General features: G+C 42.5%; 1 protein-coding gene across 1 annotated transcript in view; it reads right to left on the bottom strand.

The window, feature by feature from the left end:
• LOC111864333 (multidrug resistance-associated protein 4) overlaps positions 1 to 14,490 on the bottom strand; it is a gene marked incomplete in the record, with an annotated part of 69,332 nt that overhangs the window by 37,928 nt on the left and 16,914 nt on the right. The window contains 1 exon segment of the mRNA XM_033751468.1: positions 1,580 to 1,687. Within this exon segment, the coding sequence (XP_033607359.1) occupies positions 1,580 to 1,687 (108 nt within the window).

The raw sequence follows: 14,490 nt of genomic DNA, 5'->3' as shown, positions 1-14,490 counted from the left end.
CCGAGCCGTTGCCTAGCAATGGACATCTCTGACTCCACGATTCCGGCTTTCAGAATATGAAACTGCTGCTCAAAAACTTCGCCATGGTCAGGCTGTTAGACGTTGACCTCTGATTGAGGAAGCCCAGATTCAATTCCCGGTGATTGCAACATGAGATTCGCTGTGGACGAAGTAACAATGAAGCATATTTTCTCAGAGTTCCTTCAGGTTTCTCCTATTAATCAGCATTCTACCACTGCTCTATATTCACCTATCACCGCCCCTTCATGTGCACGATAGCCCTAATCAGGCAGCACATTATCATATACTCGGTTGAAGTTTAATCTCTGACAATAACTTGCCACGCTACAGAGTAAGAAAACTCAGTTTTAGAACATATGAAATTCTTCAAGAAAGCAGTCTTCTGGGATGTGGCGCCGTGTAGATATTGTGTTAACCGACGTTTCGGAGGGACTTATCGCCTTCATCTTCAGGGTAGAAGGAGAAATAAGAAAGTCCGTCTCTTCGCTTGCGGATTTTCTTATTCTTCTACCCTGAAGATGGAGGCAATACGTTCCTCCGAAACGTCGGTTAACACAATATCTACACGGCGCCACATCCCAGAAGACTGCTTTCTTGAAGAATTTCATATGTTCTAAAACTGAGTTTTCTTACTCTGTAGCGTGGCAAGTTATTGTCAGAGATTAAACTTTAACCGAGTATATGATAATGTGCTGCCTGATTAGGGCTATCGTGCACATGAAGGGGCGGTGATAGGTGAATATAGAGCAGTGGTAGAATGCTGATTAATAGGAGAAACCTGAAGGAACTCTGAGAAAATATGCTTCGTTGTTACTTCGTCCACAGCGAATCTCATGTTGCAATCACCGGGAATTGAATCTGGGCTTCCTCAATCAGAGGTCAACGTCTAACAGCCTGACCATGGCGAAGTTTTTGAGCAGCAGTTTCATATTCTGAAAGCCGGAATCGTGGAGTCAGAGATGTCCATTGCTAGGCAACGGCTCGGTAAACATATTCCCGCGGAAATGAAGTTTTACACCCATACAGAACCACAGGCAAAATTATAGTTCTGTATATAATTTTTGTGTTTTTGGTCAGCAGACGAGAAGACAAAAGGTTCTGGACTGAATGGTAGCAAACATTACCGGAGTTCAATCTCCTCGTAATTTCCTCCTCAATCAGGTTTTGATTTGTTATCGTCGTTCCCAAATATAAGCATGCCACTAGGCCACTAAAATTTGAGGAATAAAAGAAGGGGTCTTCTCTTTCAAATTAAGTAACGGCTCTAATGTTTTGCTTGTAATCAGCTATACGTAGTGTTTAGCTTAAACTCCGTACCTTTGTTGCGTGCGAGAACGGAGAAGCGGTTAGATTCACCGCTATACTATAGACTCAAGACTGTATTTTTGCGCATGCGTTGTCATGTGAAGAGAGGACGTGGTTGTTAATACTGTCAGTATGTTTATTTCCGCATGAACCGACTTCCAGACTAGAATTCGCCACTGATTTTACCCAATACAGTCAAGATCATGAAAATTTCCCCCTCCTAGCAAACTGTTGTATAAATGTTACTTACTGCTCTAGGCTGTCACCTAGATGGTCTGTTTTTTCGTCTTCTAGAACATTGTACATGTCTGATTCTTCCAGATCCTTTTTGTAGCCTTTTGAAAATATGTCCATTGTCCATCTGTAACATGCCAGGAATTTACAGTTAATAGAAAATCGTGACAGAAAATTTCAGATAATATGAAAGCAATATTTTTTTTATTGCTAGTGGGGTGGGACTAAGTCCCTTGTACTGCGGTCACTTCTGGCCTATTGTAGCAGCCCCAGATGATAGGTGAGGGTGATTGTGGAGTAATTGATGGAATGAAGATTGGCAGGGGAAACCGAAGTACTCGGAGAAGACCTGCCCCAGCGCCACTTTGTTCACCATAAATCCCACTTGAACAGACCCCGGGATCGAACCCGGGCCGCCGCGGTGGGAAGCCAGCGACCAACCGCTTGAGCTATGGCGCTGCCAGGCAATATGTTACTCAGTGTTCAGCGAAACGCATGTATCAGTGATGAACACAAGGCAGTCGGGGGCGCCACATCTGGCCCGAAGACACTCACACATCGGCTCCCGTCTTCGTGTTAAGTTTGTAATAAAACATGGGTTGTTAGAACCACATTTTCTGAATATGCTTAATTTGTAATGTGGGGCTATGTTTTGCATTGTTAAGTTTTTTTTAATTGAATTGAATTTATTTACATTCTATAAATCCTAAGCAGGTTAGTACCTTTGGATACAGAACAAGTCAAAAGGTTACATACATAAGTACAGGCAATTTTAGCTTAAAAATTAATATAACTTAATTTTACATCATTCTCTATTTACATTGAAGTATTCATCTAAAGAGTAGAAGGAATGAGCATGTAGATAATTCTTTAACTCTGATTTAAACTTTTTAGTATCATTGCAGAGGTTTTTAATACTTTGTGGCAGATTGTTGAACACTTTTATGCCAGTAAAGTAGACTCCTTTTTGATATACTGATAAAGTTGATGAGGGTAGGTGGAAGTTATATTTTTGTCTAGTATTCATGTTATAGACATCAGAATTTAATTTGAATTTATCTTTGTTGTAAACAACAAATAAGAGAAGCGATAATATGTATTGCGATTGAAGAGGTAGAATTTTTAATTTCTTAAATAATTCTCTACATGAATCTCTACTTCTACATCCTGTAATGATTCTTATTATATTCTTTTGTATTTTAAAAATTATTACACTATGTGAAGAGTTCCCCCAAAATATTAATCCATAGTTCATAATAGAATGAAAGTAGGCATGGTAAACCATCTTCAGTGTTTCCTGTGACATAAAAGGCTTAATTGATCTCATCGCATAGCAAGCTGCATTTAATTTAGGTATAAATTCAAATTTTAAATTCTATTTGTTGTATACCTTTACTTACTTCTGTGTATATATGGGGGGTAAGTTGTAAATTACTGTGTTCACGAGAGATTGTAAAAGGCGTTAGTAAATCCAACCATCCAATCCAAACTCCGTTACTATTAGTGACGCACATAAATACGTGACATTATGATACTTGTTCTAACTTCTTGCGGACATCTTATGACTTCGACCTTTTATATCCTCTATAAGGTGGGCAAGGCATGTAGCACGACTAGGGGAGAAGAGGAATGCATGTAGGATATTGGTGGGAAAGCCAGAAGGAAAGAGGCCACTTGGAAAACCAAGGCGTAGGTGGGTGGACAATATTAAAATGGATTTTAGAGAGATAGGATCGGATGATATGGATTGATCTAGCTCAGGATAGGGACCAGTGGAGAGTTCTTGTGAACACGGTAATGAACCTTCAGGTTCCATAAAATGCTGGGAAATTCTTGTAGCTGCAGAATTGGCGTCTCCTCAAAAAGGGCCCAGCTCCATGAGTAAGTAATTAAGTTATTCATAGAAATTGAGGAGTTTTCTATAACAAATCTCCTATTTGATGTTAATTTATGATTGAAACGTGTATTTAATTTGCATAAGAAAAGAAAATAGATATACTGAGAGTGTCATTTAACATTCTGTTTCAAGGTTTCATATATATGTTCAAAAGTGTTACCACTACACAGAGCTTTCTAAGTCGACAACGAATGGCGATAAAGCTGTCCCTACGAGTTCTAGTGGTGGCCTGTTCTAATGACCTTGGAATATATATAAGATAAACACCGTCTTAAGTGTAACAATTTAATTTAGTTCTTTCTTCTTTCCCCTCACTCCACACTACATGTTTCGGCCCTAAATGGCCATCATCAGGTGTGTATTCTTACGTAGCTGTTACACTGCCTGTTAAAATTTAAAATCGCCAGTCTTTCTAATTGTATAAAATGTTTGTTAACCTACACACGTTAATTTTGATTTCTAATTAGCACTTTTTTAAAACTTTAATTCAAGATAAAATTTCTGTTCTTTTCCTTTTTCAAATTTTAAAATTAAAATTTTTCCTCAGGGTACATGCCCTATGTCTAAGTGCTGCAGCGGCCACTTCTTGTTTATCGTTGTTCAGGTATTGTACTGTGTAGGCTCTCTCTGTGTGTGTCGCTGCTTATCTTTAATACGTGTGGAATATAAATCGCCAGGATAACGTGGCTTTTAGGCGTCATGCTTTCACGCAGAATTCTCCCTGAAACCGTCATTACTTTCTGCCTTTTTTCGTGACACTCTGTAAATAGCAGATTATATTGTTTCCATCTTCCTTACATGTCCTGGACTCTGATAATGAATGCATGAGCTAATTGCACATTTCCTCAACGTCCTAAAATAGCCGCTGTCCACTAACGTATTTGTCTGCAGCCGAAAGTGTTCTCCGTTACAAGATGTCTCGCCTTACAGAACAAGCAGTTCCTAGTCCCGCCTGGATTACACGACCCCACTCTCCACTACAATGTTATGATTGTTCTTTAAAATAGACCATGGCTTCTTCTCTCTAAAAAAAAAACTCAGTGATTTTAATTCGCAAGTGAACTACACCGACCGAGCGACCGCCGTTTGTCGGCGAAGTTTAGTGCCAACTTTTGCGGATAGAGGGTGTCGCGCAACGATTCCCCACGGCCGTGAATTTCGGTTTTCTAGACCGGAGTCGCTATTTCCTTGAAATTGCTCCTTAGTTATCATCACGAGGCTGAGTGGACCCCGTTTCAGACCTATTACTTCTCAGAAAAAATCTGATAGCCCCGGGAATCGAACNTTGGTCGACTTTTCCGTTTCTTAATATTGTTATTTGCTTATCACAGTAGCCGCGCGTTCTGAGGTATGAACTGTCTTCGCTCGCTCGAACGTTGGGATCGTTGGTTCGAATCTCAGTCAAGGCATTGTTGTCTGTGTTTGTGTTGTCCTGTGTATAGGTAGAGGCCGTGGCCTAGCCATAGCTCAGTCGGTTAGTCGCCGGCTTCCAACCTCTGCGGCCCAGGTTCAAGATCTAGACAGGTAATGTGGGATTTGTGGTGGACAAAGTGGCACTGGGGCAGGTTTTCTCCGAGTACTTCGGTTTCCCCTGCCAGTTCTCATTCCACCGTTTGCTCTAACACTCATCATCTATCACCTGCGGCTGGTACAATAGGACAATTAGTGGCCAATGTACCAAGTGGACTCAGTCTCACCCCACCCCAAGAAACCAATAGAAGAGAGAAGAGTTTTAAGGCCTTGTCCAAGGAGCCCTACCGACTGTGTATAGGATCAAGAAGTTGCAAAAGCAGTCAAGGCGCAACAGAGGACTGTAGATCCATATTAACAGTGGGGTTTAGTTCAATGACTGATGCTGTGTCGGCTGCTTCTCTTCCTGGCTCTGGTCTGTCGTCGCAAAGACAAACAAAGAAAGAAACAGCTGCTGATGTCAATGTATTGCCAGATATTCACGCGGAACACTGCAGCTTGTCTAGTATGAATGTATAGAGGGACCTGTCATGCAACCCAGTGTACTTCCGGAGCCGTGTGTGCGACAGGGAAGCTGTCAGCATCTGTATCCATCGAATAATGCGAGTACAATGATTGATGAATTTTGAAGGATTTGTAATTAAGTGGCCCGTGTTGTATCTAGCGCAGTTCACCGAGTCACGGACACGAAAAGTGTCCATTTCTCAGGCGCAGCGTGATTAGGCAGTGTAAGAACGCGGCGTGGCTAATATCCCACAATGTCCACGCGTTACGCCTGCGCAAAACACATCCCCAATTCATGACAGGTAGTCCACACAAGTCGCGAAATCTATAGAGAACTTAGACAAGTTCTGTATTATGCGCAGTGCATCTGTGTTTTGGATTTCTTGCGCCGTGTTCGAGTAATTTACCAACGGATTGCGTGACTTCTCCCACTAGTATATCTCAGAAATACTGCAATTCATGAGCGGTGTGATGTGCCGCACCGACATTCATGTCTTCAAGGCACGTGAAAGTGGCGCTGTTTATGCGCAATGTTTACAAATGACGCTAAATTGCGCTGGTATTTCAGCTGACGCGTAGAGGATGTTTGAGAGCAGGCCAATGAGGAGAATATAAGAGGCAGTACGCAATAAGAAGATGCAGACAAGATGCAGTCGTCATCCAGTTTCATTACACGAAGATGAAATGAGCTGGCCATGTAGCAGTCATGGGAAGCAGTGGAGAACGTAAGATATTTAGCCAGAAAATTGAAGGAAAGAGACTATTCAGGTGATATACGTTGAATTTATAGAATTGTGACATGACGTCTGAAAGCCGGAATAATGGAGCCAGAACGGAAGTCCATTGCTAGCCAACGGTTCGCCAAACATACGTTCTCGCAGCGACAAACAAACATGTGAATTCTTTGATAGGATCGGTTCGGTAAGCACGTTTCCGTGACAACATCCAGGCAATAGACATTCTCTATGTTTACCGATAGACTAGACAAGGAGCCATGCACAGAAGAACGACTCATTAATCTGTTCCTGGGGTGATATAAATACGGGGACCTGACCCTACATGTTGGGAGAGTCTCAAATCTGAGACAGTAAAATGTGGTCATAAGCCCCGCGGCACTCGTACTTGAGAATAACTGCGCTGGTGAGGATCAGCAGCAACTGTAAACGACAGAGCCATCCTCTCGTGAGGACTATAATCGCAATTATTCAGCTGAAAAAAAAAATCTGGTCGTGAGTCTCAAGGGGCTTGTCGCCGAGACGAAGTGATGGGCGGTGACCCGCCAGTCGTAAATTAACTCTAACTCTGACACTGAGCGATTCATTCGTAAGGAGCCGCCGCTGGGCTTTCGTCATTTGTCCTTAGTGATTAGTAAGTGACCGATTAGTAAATCAGATCCAAGTAACTTACAGTAGGAAGAGAAGACACTCCTAGTCCAGTAAGAAATTCAGCGAGTCTTAGACAGGCACTGATTGTGAGCTGTTATAATTGGTGGTAATTGTAATAGAAGTACCCATAAATCCAGTCATCCTATCCAGAACCCGTTATTGTTAGTCACACAAACCCCTCATGCGTGACAGTATTAAAGTTCATCTTTAAAGATACATTTTGTGATGGCGTGGAGTGAAATAACTGGCCCAGGATATGGTCCAGTGGGCTTGGTAACACTGTAATGAACTTACAAAAAAATTTCCATGGCCTGTAGTCCTCAAACAAACTATACCGACCGAGCAACCGCCGCTTGTCGGCTAAGTTAGTGCCAACTTTAGCGGATAGAGGATGTCGCGTGGTCAGCGCAACGGATCCCCATGGCCGTTGGCAATGAACCTACGTTTCCATAAATTGCTGACAACACAAGTAAGAAAACATTGACACATGAAGGTGGTTAGTTAGTTATTAGAGAGGGTGGGTTTCCCCATGCACTTAGACCTATAGTGGTCCATTGTGCTTCCCTCTATGATTTCTACCAGCCTCTATATCCTACCGGTACTGGTGCTTACCATCAGTCCCGCCCAGCCAGCGAGACCGGCTCTACTGGCTGAGAAGTATCTATAATGCTTCCCCCATCTACCGGAGGTATTAGTGACTGCTGTTGGGCGGCAAACGTCCGCAATTTTGCTCAGTGACCTCCTTTGGAGGTATGAGGTTCTTTTACGTGCCGTAAAGCTACGACACGGGACCCACGGCTTAAAGTCCCTCCCGGAGGACTTGTTCCCTGAATTTTTCCGCCCTTAAAAATTCGACGACCTCCGCCGGGTATTTGAACCCGCGTACTACGAGTCATGAGGTGGGAACGTTACCTCTAGACTACGGAGGCCGCTGACACATGAAGGTAACTATTATTCGCATGTTGGTGAAAATGGATGAAGTACTTGATATGGAAGAGTGTAACAAAATTCCCGGAGAACATAATCCATGATATTTGAGGTACTTAACGGCGGCGACTATGAAGAATACTGCATTTTGAGGTGTGACGTCGTGTAGTGTGGTTGTTGTTTACCGATATTCGGAGGAACATTCTGCCTCCATCTTCAGCAAAATATTTCGGTGAATATTCAGAAAGCTACATAGCCTTACGTCAGAGAAGACAGTAGTAATCTTCATAATAAGTAGAACTTGAACAACACCGCATGATGTTTGAACTGCGTAATTTAAGAGAGTTGAGAACTGATAAGGTGGCTACTTAGCGTCATATTCTTATCAATCGTAAGTTGTACGGCTGCTACTCGCAGCTATCATTGGAATGAGGACGAGATGTTCAGAGCATGCAGCACGCATGACAAGAGGCGTGCATACAGGTGTTTAATAGAGAAATCCTAAGGAACTAAATCTCTAGGAAGCCGTAAACGTAGGTGGAAGTATAGTATCTTAGAGAAAAAGGGTGGGGTGTTATAGATTGGATTAACCTGACATAGGATGGGAAACTGGTCTAGTGGTCAGAGTTCCTGGCTACAGATCCAGAGGTTCGGGTTGGATTTCCGGCGCTACCAGATTTTCTGAGAAGTAGTGGGAACGGGGTCCAATCAGCCTCGTTGAGGATAACTGAGGAGATATTTCAAGGAAATATCGGTTCCCGTCTAGAAATCCGAGATTAACGGCAGTGGGGATCCGTTACGCTGACCACGTGACACCATCTGTCCGCAAGAGTTGGCACTAACTTCGCCGACAAGCGGCGGTCACTCTGTCGGTATAGTTCGCTTGCAGACTACAAGCCACGGAGTTTTTTGTTCTAGGATGCGGAACAATGGCGCGTTCTTGTTAACGCGGCAATGAAACTTGAGGTTCCATAAAATGACAATTTCTTGAGTGGCTGAGGAATTGTTGGCTCCTCAAGGACTGTGTTCCATGGAGTTAGTTATGGTAGATTTCTGACGATGCATTATTTTGTATCTGAATAGCAGTGATGATAATGATGATGATTACAGAGAAGAGATGAAGTCTGATATCCCCATTGTAATATAATCACGAACCATTTACATGTTTGTTTAAGACATAACACGTGTTTGGTGTTGTATTTGAACCTGACCCATTCCTGAAAGTCGGACGTGTTTCATACATGTTGCTACGTTATGTAAGCAAGTGGTTCACATATGCAACACTTTCAAAGCTCTTGACAAATACAGACAGCATTAAACACTTCGCTACTCATGTGAATTATTAAATATATTACTTAGATCGTACGTTGTATATTACTAACAAGTTCAAAGGTGTTTCTTACTAGACCTACAAGTACATATACTCGTATATATGTGTAAGTGTGACTTATGTATGCATGGAGCTAAGATTTCTTTTTGTAAGTTAGCAGTTGCTTAATGCTCACAAAATTTTCTGACATCTTGTGGAACCCCCGACGGTTAATTACAGTGCTAACCCAGCCGATGGTTATGTACCCATGGCCTTATGTAACATTTCGGTAGCTCAAGCGGTTAGTCGCTGGCTTCCCACCGCGGCGGCCCGGGTTCGATCCCGGATCTGGTCAAGTGGGATTTGTGGTGGACAAAGTGGCGTTGGAGCGGAATTTCTCCTAGTACTTCGGTTTCCCCTGCCAATCTTCATTCCACCAAGTTCTCCATCATCATAATCAACCGGGGAAGGCTAGAATAGGCCAATCAGTGGCCGCCGTGCCGAGTGGACCTAGTTAGACTCCACCCCATACTAAGCGAAGTTCTTAACAAAAATCTAGTAAAAACCCCAACAAGAATAGCAGTACATTTGTCAGACTATAAACATATGTGGGGGCAAGCGGTAGCGTAGTTGGTTGAGGCGCTATGCTACAAGCCGGAAGGTCGCCGGTTTCGAGTCCCGATGAGGTGGATTTTTTCAATTGTCCTAATCCTTCCAGCCGCACTATGGCCCTGGGATCGCCTCAGCCTCTAACAGAAATGAGTACCAGGAATCTTCCTGGGGGGTAAAGAGCAGCCGGCGCGTAAGGCTGACAACCTCACCGCCATCTTTAAGCCGATTGTCTAGAGAAAATGTGGGGACCTCGACGTCTCACAACCCTATGGGCCTCCACGGCCTGTTACAGGGGTAGCTTTACTTACTTACTCATGGAGCTGAGACCTTCTGGAGGAGCCGCCAATTCTGCAGCTACTCAAGAATTTCCCAGCATGTTATGGAACCCGAAGGTTCATTACCGTGTTCACAAGAGCCCTCCACTGGTCCCTATCCTGAGCCAGATCTATCCAATCCNCCTGTTCTCAAACACCCTCAGTCTATGTTCCTCCCTTAATGTCAGAGACCAAGTTTCACATCCATACAGAACCACAGGCAAAATTATAGTTTTGTATATTGTAATTTTTATGTTTTTGGACAGCAGACGAGAAGACAAAATGTTCTGGACTGAATGGTTAGCTTTACCTTTTATAAACGTATCCAGTGGAACAACAGAGAGTAGAGTTCTGCTTGCAGCTGCGGTTGTCATCTGAAGCACTGTCTGGGTCGACGAACCACACACGTGTTTTTGTCGTCGGAACACAGAAGAACACTCTGATATCTTAATGGATAATTGATTGAGGAATATGACAGAATGAAAAGTGCTTTCTGACGTCAGCTAACATGCTGCAAGAATACGCACGTCACGCACTTGAAACATGGCGCTGCGTGTCTGCTTCTTCAGTGCAGATTATCCACTTGCACTGAGACGCAATTAATGCCGCATTATCCCGAATACAATGCGAGTTTTTTTTTAAATATTGTTTCATAAGAAAAATGCTCCACTTTTATTCGGGTCCTTACGAATAAACATGAAGAAGGTGATTCTGGGGGTTCTAATTGCTGATTATAATTATATTTGTGGAAACACCTAGAATTGTATTTAAGGTATTATATTTTAAATATGCCGGTCACGGTAGCCGAGCGGTCTAAGGCATGAACTGTCTTCGCTCGCTCGGAAGCCGGGATCGTGGGTTCGAATCCCACTCAGGGCATGGATGTTTGTGTGCATTTTTCTCTGTTTATCTACAGGTAGGGGCCTTGCGACGAGCTGATCACCCACCCAAGGAGTCCTTCCGTATGTGTAAGATCTAGAAAAACCGAAGTGAACGGAGTTCATGGAGGTAGGCCTAGGCCCACTGGGGCTGTAGTGCCAAGGGGAAAAAAATTAAATATATTAATTATTAATAATATTGGTTTTACAACAGATGTTTTGAAAATGTGGGACCGTTCAGATATTTGGGAACTACTATAACAAATGAAAACCTGATTCAGGAGGAAATTAAGAGGAAATTTACGTGTAACTCGGGTAATGTTTGCTACCATTCAGTCCAGAACCTTTTGTCTTCTCGTCTGCTGTCCAAAAACGTAAAAATTAGAATTTATTATTAAACTGTAATTTTGCCTGTGATTTTGTATGAGTGTGAAACTTGGTCTGTGACATTAAGGGAGAAACACAGACTAAGGGTGTTTGAGAACAGGATGTTGAGGAGAATATTTGGACCGAAGAGAGATGAAGTGACAGAAGGTTGGAGAAAACTGCATAATGAGGAGCTTCATAACTTGTACTCTTCCCCAAGTATAAATAGAATGATCAAGTCAAGGAGGATGAGGTGGGCGGGGCATGTAGCACAAATGGGGAGAAGAGGAATGCATATAGGTTATTGGTGGGAAAGTCAGATGGAAATAGACCACTGAGGAGACCAAAGCTTAGGTGGGTGGACAATATTAAAATGGATTCTTGGAGAGATATGATGGGATGCTATGGATTGGATTGATCTGGCTCGGGATAGGGACCATTGGATGGCTCTTGTGAACACGGTTATGAACCTTCGGGTTCTATAAAATACTGGGGAATTCTTGAGTAGTTGCACAGTTTGCGGCTTCTCAAGAAGGGCTCAGCTCCATGAGCGAGTTGGTGAATATTTGTACTTCTTTTGCTTACAATCCTCATAACTCAATGATGTATTCAGTTCTGTAAAATAAAAATTATTTTCTAATTTGCGGAAGATAGGGTGTTGCCTTATATTTGGGCTTATGCACGGGGCAAAACGGCCCCTTTTTGGTGGCCGCAATCTTCCTTAGAAGATTCTGCCAGATTTGTTTATTCCCGGCTATGTTTATCCAGTTTCTTTCTTCCAGAGTTTCAACATCATTGTCCACTCCACCTTCCCATCTCAATTTAGTCCTTCCTTTTTTCTTCTGTCTTCTTGTTTTGGCTTTAATAATTCTTTTCGCGGGTCGTTTCTGGTCAGTTTGAACAAGATCTTCCCATTTCAACTTGTCCACTTTTATAAAGGCTAGAAATCCATGTTCTCGTACAAGGCGCATAATTCATTTTTCCCTTGGCACTACAGCCCCAGTTGGCCTAGGCCTAGGCCTACCTCCATGAACTTCTCCGTTCATTTCGGTTTTTCTAGATCTTACACATTCGGTAGGACTCCTTGGGCGGGTGATCGGCTCGTCGCAAGGCCTCTACCTGTACACAAACACAGAAAATGGCACAGACACAAACTAAACATCCATGCCCTGAGTGGGATTCGAACCCACGATCCCGGTTTTCAAGCGAGCTAAAACAGTACATGCCTTAGACCGCTCGGCTACCGTGACCGGCAGTGTATAAGAATAATATATAAGAATTCAGTCCGTACCTCACAGGAAACAGATCCGAACCCACGATCCCGGTTTCCGAGCGAGCGAAGACAGTACATGCCTTAGACCGCTCGGCTACCATGACCGTCGCATAATTCATTACTGCACCTAATTCTCCAGTCTTTGTTGTCTTTAATTGATCACATACCCTCAAAGATGACGAGGGCTTTCCGTCAGCTGCAGATAATAGAAATGATTCTGATGCGTGTATCATGACCAGCCTAATTAAAGTATTGTATAATTTTGTTTTTCGATGAAAGTAAATCTGCTTTTCACTTGTTCTTCTATCAGTAAAAACTTTTATTAGCTATAAAACTTTGTTTATATTTACAACCGTTTGTCCGATTTGTTCAAATTACAAATTTGGCACAGTTTACCTAGTGTAATACATTTTCGAGAAGTCCACCGTCAACATAAACACACTTTGCAAATCGTGTGAGGGCATGGCGTGTTGCTACTACTACTGTACTGTGTACTACTTTGTAGACGAAGGCTTTATGTGTGCTGCAGTGACAGACTGTTATAAATCCGTTGCCAGGATACGACTAGTGAATGATGAGGACACAATTGTTTGCAGCAATGAACTCTATAAAGTTCGGAAATCAGTTATAGCGCTGTAATTACGTGTAGTTCCGGGTTTTTATGCGACAGTGGTCAATAAATACAATCACGGACACCATATTCTGTCTAACAGTCACAAGCCTAAATCATGAATGTACTTAGTCGCCTATACTATGTTGGCTGTTACGCCCTTTTCCCACTACCTTGTGTTGCAAGTCTTGGAAAAACACCGAATAGCCGTGTGGCTATGTTGAAACAGCTTTGGAACTTTCGTTCGAAGAGGACTCCACACTCAGCCGGTACTCGCTATGAATCACACCGTTAGGCAGACACGAGGCACGCGGTCATTCATTTTGGGCCATATGAACAGTAACAAAGAAATTTATTTTGTATACTTATCAGAGTAATAGTCTTGTATATAGTAATTTCTGTAGAAAACGGCCTTCAGAATCTTCTCTTACAGGACTATGGACAACAGTCATAAACATTTAAAATGTCCTTAGGTCTATATATAGAAGTCTCGTCGCGATAATGTGTAGGAACGAGTTACAGACAGAAGTCATAATTCCTGTATTTTTTTAATGGGTTTTTGGCATAACTAACTCCATGTGGCTCGGCCTTTCTTGAGAAGCAAGCCACCAGTCGCTCAGCTACTCAAGAACTTCCCAGCATTTTATAGAACCCGAAGGTTCATCCCCATGTTCACAAGAGCCCTCCACTGGTCCCTATCCTCAGCCAGATCAATCCAGTACATACCATCCCATCCTCTCTCTCTAAGATCTATTTTAACATCGTCCACCCACCTACTTCTTGGTCTTCCTAGTGTACTCTTTCCTTCTTGCTCTCCCAACAATATCCTGTATGAATTTTTCTTCTCCCCCCATTCGTGATAAATGGTCCTCATTATGCAGTTCTCTCCAACCTCCTGTCGCATCATCCCTCTCCGGTCCAAATATTCCCCTCAGCACCCTGATCTCAGATTCCATCAGTGTTTTTCAGTTATGTCATACACCGATCCGCACATACAAGCGTATACCCCAGCCTATGAAAAAATTGTTCCTCCTTTTCCAGTTACTTTATTAACGTTCTGCTAAATTTATTTACTGTTTTTTATTTTATTGTAGACCCCGAATACTGAAGCTGCACATGCAATTCTTGAAGATCTGCTGTTTGAGTAAAGCTGTAAATTTAATTCTGTTTCTGTCGGATTGTAAACACAATACTGCATTTATTGTTTTTAAATCTTGAATGCACGTGGCTAAAATGTGATTCAAATTAAATTTTCAAGAAAATTCAAAGTAATTTCATACGTTTATCCGTGCTATCATAACATTAAAGCCATGTAACTTGCTCATAGAAACTGAGTATCACTCCCCCCCCCCAAAAAAAATTGTACCTTCGTACAGGATTATTTA

The sequence above is a fragment of the Cryptotermes secundus genome, unplaced genomic scaffold (assembly GCF_002891405.2).
Source record: "Cryptotermes secundus unplaced genomic scaffold, Csec_1.0 scaffold83, whole genome shotgun sequence".
In the NCBI taxonomy this organism is placed as follows: Eukaryota; Metazoa; Arthropoda; class Insecta; order Blattodea; family Kalotermitidae; genus Cryptotermes; species Cryptotermes secundus.
This window is presented reverse-complemented; position numbering and strand designations above follow the sequence as displayed.